The sequence below is a fragment of the Protomyctophum parallelum genome, assembly GCF_964188405.1.
Source record: "Protomyctophum parallelum genome assembly, chromosome: 1".
Lineage (NCBI taxonomy): Eukaryota > Metazoa > Chordata > Actinopteri > Myctophiformes > Myctophidae > Protomyctophum > Protomyctophum parallelum.
The window spans coordinates 106,898,864-106,904,581 of NC_139697.1; the positions used below are offsets into that span (position 1 = coordinate 106,898,864).

The window sequence follows — 5,718 nt, forward strand, 5'->3', positions numbered from 1 at the left end:
GACGACGGGTCTCCGGCCGGACCAGATGAGACCGTGGTCCATGAAGAGGAGCTACCCCTACCCCTACCCCCCCATACGTCCTTTCCTGCTGCACGGGCAGGACTTCGACTGCTCCATGGACGCGCTGCGCAACCGCTTTACTTATAACTACGGCATCACAACGTGTCACGAGAACCTCTGGACCGTCTTTCTGGAGACGGTGGATCCGGCGACGTCCGCCAGCTGCGGGGTCGCGGCGCTGCCCGCGTTCCACCAAATGCACGACTTTGCGTTGTTCCTGAAGATGTACGATCCCCACACCGGCAGCGTGCGTTACTGCGGACACGAGCACAAGCCCAAGTCCTGCACGGTACGAGAGCTGCTGCCGCTCATGTGCGAGAGAGCCGGGTTCCAGCCGGGGACGAGCCTCGTCGTCTACCAGGAAGTGAAGGCCAACGAGACGAAAGAGCTTCGCGATCACGACGTTCCTCTGGGGAAGGCCGCGGAACGTGGAAACGACGACGCGCTCATCCTGGTCTTCCAGAAGGACGAGCCGGAGAAGGACGGCTGTCGGCTGCCCACGGCCAAGGACTACTTCCAGGACGTGTACGACCGAGTGGACGTCGTCCTCTGCGACAAGAACGACCCCAGTGACCCCGGCGTCGTGGTCACGCTCTCCAAACGCATGAACCAAACGCAGGCGGTGACGACGGCGGCTCAGAGGCTGAACACTGACGGCATGATGCTGGAGTTCTGGAAAGATGGCTACAGCGCTTTGATCGCCATCAAATATGTCCCAGAGGGACCGATGCAGGCCATGCTGCCACTTACGACCACCAGGCCACGACAGCCACCGAAACTCTACTACCGACGACTGAAGATCCAGATCGCAGGCTTTGAGAACAGGACGTGTTTCAGGATCGTTTGGCTCGACAGCCGGTTCAGAGAGGAGGAGATCACCCTCTACCCGCCCACGCACGGCCGCGTGACGGACCTGCTGGACGAGTGCAAGAAGACCGTGGGTCTCTCCGGCGAAGGCTCAGAGAAACTCAGGCTGTTGGAGATGTCCTACACTGGTCACAAGATTGAGAAGGTGCACCAGGAGGATCAGCGTCTGGACGGTCCACCGTTCACTTATACGTGCCACTGGAACGGGACCTGTAGCTCGAGGAGAATCGAGGAGATTCCACAAGACCAGGCAGACTTGGACGAGGAGAAGGAGATGTTGATTCCCGTCGCTCACTTCCACAAGGACTCCTACTACAAGGACTTCGGCGTTCCCTTCCTGCTCAGGATCCGACAGGGCGAGCCGTTCCGCGAGGTGATGTCGAGGATTCAGAGCACGCTGGACGTCCAGGAGAAAGAGCTGGAGAAGTTCAAGTTCGTTCGCTTCAGCTGTGCTCAGAGGCATTACATCAGTGTGGACGACTACCAGGTCAACCTCAAGGACTTTGAGCAGATCATGTATGGTATGTATGCTCATGGTCCAAGACCCTGGCTGGGCTTGGACCACTTCAACAAAGCTCCAAAGAGAAATCGCTACACCGTCCCGGAGAGAGCCATCAAGATCCACGACTAAAACCTCCTCCGAAACCGTCTGTGAGCGCAACGTTCTAAGGCCTAAAGCGCCCGTTGCTCGTAAGCATTGGCCGACAAAACTTTAGTTTATAGTTTTCGACCGCGATGGAGGCCAAGCCGCCTCGAGCAAACTTGTGGCATCGTTAAGTCGATGTTTTGGGTTGAGTGTTTGCCCCAAAGTGGCTACTGGCCAATCTGTGACCAAAAAACAACAGGGGTGTATGTGAGGGTTTAGTCTGATTCCATCGTCTTTTTAGGGCATTAAGTTCCAATAAAAACCATCGACTTGTGCAGAACGAGGCCTTCGCCAAAAGCACCTGCAAAGCGTTGTGCTGTTGTTTAGGCGTTGCTCATGTCGTGCAACGGCCTTCCATACGTCCACCTCTCAATCCTTTTTTTTCCCCTCTCAGGAAGGAGGACGGTTATGTCGCCCTCTCTCTCTCTCTCAGGCTTCGTAAACACGTACGCGGGTGTAGCGTTGCCATCCATACGGCAACGTGGCTAAAGTGTCGTAGCCAGCCGAAAAGTCTGTTCACAAACCTCTCGGTTCACGCGCTAAAGTGGAGTAGCCAGCCAAAAACGTCTGTTTGTCCTTTCCAGATGGGGAAACATAAACAGAATATAAAAATATATATATTTAATTCCAGGCATCTTGTTCTTTTTGGATTCCAGCTATTATTTGGGTCGTTTTGTGTGGAACTACGGAACTATACGGTTTCACCTACATTTATGAAAATCGGTACACACCTGTATCGTGTCGCACCTTACAAAAAAGTTTATTGGCGTCATGACCTAAACGGAACAGGAAGTCCCGACCTATAGCAGGATGGTCCGTTCCAAATAGAACTCGCTCAGCGTACACAAAAGACCTTAACGATGAAGTTATCAAAATCATGAGTTTTCGTAAAATGGCATGACCGTGGCGAAGGGTCAAACTTCAACGCAAAAAACAGGAAGTGAAAATTGCAGATCTTAGCATGTTGGCACGCCCTTTATTCCTATATATGGAGTTCTGTGTCAGGCATGCCCAAATATGGAGTGCTGTGCTGTCAGAAGAGGCCAGCTCCATATATGGAGATATAGGGGTGATCAGGTCCAGAGCCCGGGAGGAGGCCTATTGTGTTGATTCTGGACAACCGGCCATCCGACGGACTCGACAGCGGGCAGTAAACTCCCTGCGGTGGCGTGGAACTCGTGGCGAATTTGAACTCGGTGGGGGGGGGGGGGGAACGGTTCTCGGGTTATTACGTGGATTACAGACGTACGCACAGAGCCTGAGGTGAAATAAATGTACTCACGTTTCCATCATTCAACATTTACTTACGAGGTAAAAGGACAAAAGTATCGGCATTAAAATGTACCAATAATGCAAACATATACTCACTATGCAGACGTTCCCCTTTCACGTGTTCTCAAATGCATTGTGAGCTCCTAGATCTGCCATTGACAATCGAGCGGAATGCATATTATATTATGCATATTATATTATGCATATTATATATACACACATAATATGTATTATGAGTCTTAACCGGCCACACATGTGTCTTAACCGGCCACGCATGTGTCTTAACCGGCCACACATGTGTCTTAACCGGCCACACATGAGTCTTAACCGGCCACGCATGAGTCTTAACCAGCCACACATGAGTCTTAACCGGCCACAGATGTGTCTTAACCGGCCACGCATGTGTCTTAACCGGCCACACATGAGTCTTAACCGGCCACACATGTGTCTTAACCGGCCACACATGTGTCTTAACCGGCCACGCATGAGTCTTAACCGGCCACACATGTGTCTTAACCGGCCACGCATGAGTCTTAACCGGCCACACATGTCTTAACCGGCCACACATGAGTCTTAACCGGCCACACATGTGTCTTAACCGGCCACGCATGAGTCTTAACCGGCCACACATGTGTCTTAACCGGCCACGCATGAGTCTTAACCGGCCACACATGTCTTAACCGGCCACACATGAGTCTTAACCGGCCACACATGAGTCTTAACCGGCCACACATGAGTCTTAACCGGCCACGCATGAGTCTTAACCGGCCACACATGAGTCTTAACCGGCCACGCATTAGTCTTAACCAGCCACACATGTCTTAACTGGCCACACATGAGTCTTAACCGGCCACACATGAGTCTTAACCGGCCACACATGAGTCTTAACCGGCCACACATGTCTTAACCGGCGCAAATATCACCAATTTTAGGCATGTGTGCAACATGACAACGGTTTTAAAGTATTGCACAGTAACAACTGAAATCTCTGTAATGTTTATGTTGTACTATTACTATAAAAGTCTCTGTAATGTTTATGTTGTACTATTACTATAAAAGTCTCTGTAATGTTTGTTGTAATGTTTGTTGTAATGTAATCTCGGTAATGTTTATGTTGTACTATTACTATAACTATTACTATAAAAGTGAACCGTCTAAAATAAAGGGCCTTTCGGGGCCCCCACCCTGCTCTGCTCCCATTGTTTACTTTGTGTTTATAATCCAAGATGGCCGCAGGCAGCACCAGGAGGGGGCGGGGCGGAGGTGAGCGAGGCGCGGTCGACATATATGGCCTCACTGGGCTGCGTTCACACAGTCACTGCCCTCTGCCCTCTGCCCTCTGCCCTCACTGGGCTGCGTTCACACAGTCACTGCCCTCTGCCCTCTGCCCTCTGCCCTCTGCCCTCACTGGGCCGCGTTCACACAGTCACTGCCCTCTGCCCTCTGCCCTCACTGGGCCGCGTTCACACAGTCACTGCCCTCTGCCCTCTGCCCTCTGCCCTCTGCCCTCTGCCCTCACTGGGCCGCGTTCACACTGCCCTCTGCCCTCTGCCCTCTGCCCTCTGCCCTCTGCCCTCTGCCCTCTGCCCTCACTGGGCCGCGTTCACACAGTCACTGCCCTCTGCCCTCTGCCCTCTGCCCTCTGCCCTCTGCCCTCTGCCCTCACTGGGCCGCGTTCACACTGCCCTCTGCCCTCTGCCCTCTGCCCTCTGCCCTCTGCCCTCTGCCCTCTGCCCTCACTGGGCCGCGTTCACACAGTCACTGCCCTCTGCCCTCTGCCCTCTGCCCTCTGCCCTCACTGGGCCGCGTTCACACAGTCACTGCCCTCTGCCAATTTACAATTTACAATTTAGGCATTTAGCAGACGCTCTTAATCCAGAGCGACTTACATTTGAGCAAAAACAAAAGCATGGGAATACATCACATAAAAGTATTTATCATGAAACATGCGTAAGCTAAGAAAGTAACAGTGGAATATCTATATAGTGAAACTATACATACACTTATACATATAAACTATACATCTTTACTACTATGCTATACATGTGTACTATGGCGTGCTATGACTACATACAATACAATTACAGTGCTATCTACATAACATGCTATAAGTCTGTATCAAATGCTATATAATCCAACAGAAATGCTATCTAAGGGTTTAGGGTAAGTGCTATGGGCCATGATGGAGTCTGAAAAGGTGGGTCTTCAGGCTACGGCGGAAGATTGGGAGTGATGCTGCAGTTCTGACTGCAATGGGAAGTGCATTCCACAGTTTTGGAGCCAGAAGGGAGAAGAGTTTGGGACGTGTGGAGCGTTGTCCCGGCGTTTTTAGTGAGGGTACTTCCAGCTTCCCTGCGTTGGCTGATCTGAGTGCGCGGGAGGGTTTGTAGGGTTCAATCATACTTGTAAGATATGGGGGAGCCATACCTTTGGTTGCTTTGAATGCCAGCATCAGAGTTTTGTATTCTGTGCGGGCAGCGACCGGGAGCCAGTGGAGGGAGCGGAGCAGGGGGGAGACATGTGAGAATTTTGGCTGGTTGAAGACCAAGCGAGCTGCTGCATTTTGGATCAGCTGGAGAGGCTTAAGTGCACATGCTGGTAGACCAGTAAGGAGGGAGTTACAATAGTCGAGTTTTGACAAGACTGTTGTCTGGATTAGGAGCTGGGCTGATTCCTGGGTGAGGAACGGTCTAATTCGTCGTATGTTATAGAGTGTGAACCTACAGGATCGAGTGACAGCTGTGATGTGAGCTTTGAACGAGAGCTGACTGTCCAGGATAACACCAAGATTCCTGGCTGTTGGGACAGACGTTACCAGGGCGTTGTCTACGGAAATAGTTAGCTCCCGCATAGGGCAGGACTTAGCTGGGAAG

At 51.8% G+C, this 5,718-nt stretch overlaps 1 protein-coding gene across 1 annotated transcript in view; it reads left to right on the top strand.

Moving 5' to 3' along the window:
* Positions 1-1,558, top strand: part of LOC310856406 (ubiquitin carboxyl-terminal hydrolase 7-like) — a gene marked incomplete at its 3' end in the record, with an annotated part of 2,829 nt that extends 1,271 nt beyond the window's left edge. Inside the window, exon 1 of the mRNA XM_083761819.1 lies at positions 1-1,558. This exon is cut by the window's left edge and continues 1,271 nt beyond it. Within this exon, the coding sequence (XP_083617945.1) occupies positions 1-1,558 (1,558 nt within the window).
* Between the last annotated feature and the right edge of the window lie 4,160 nt (positions 1,559-5,718).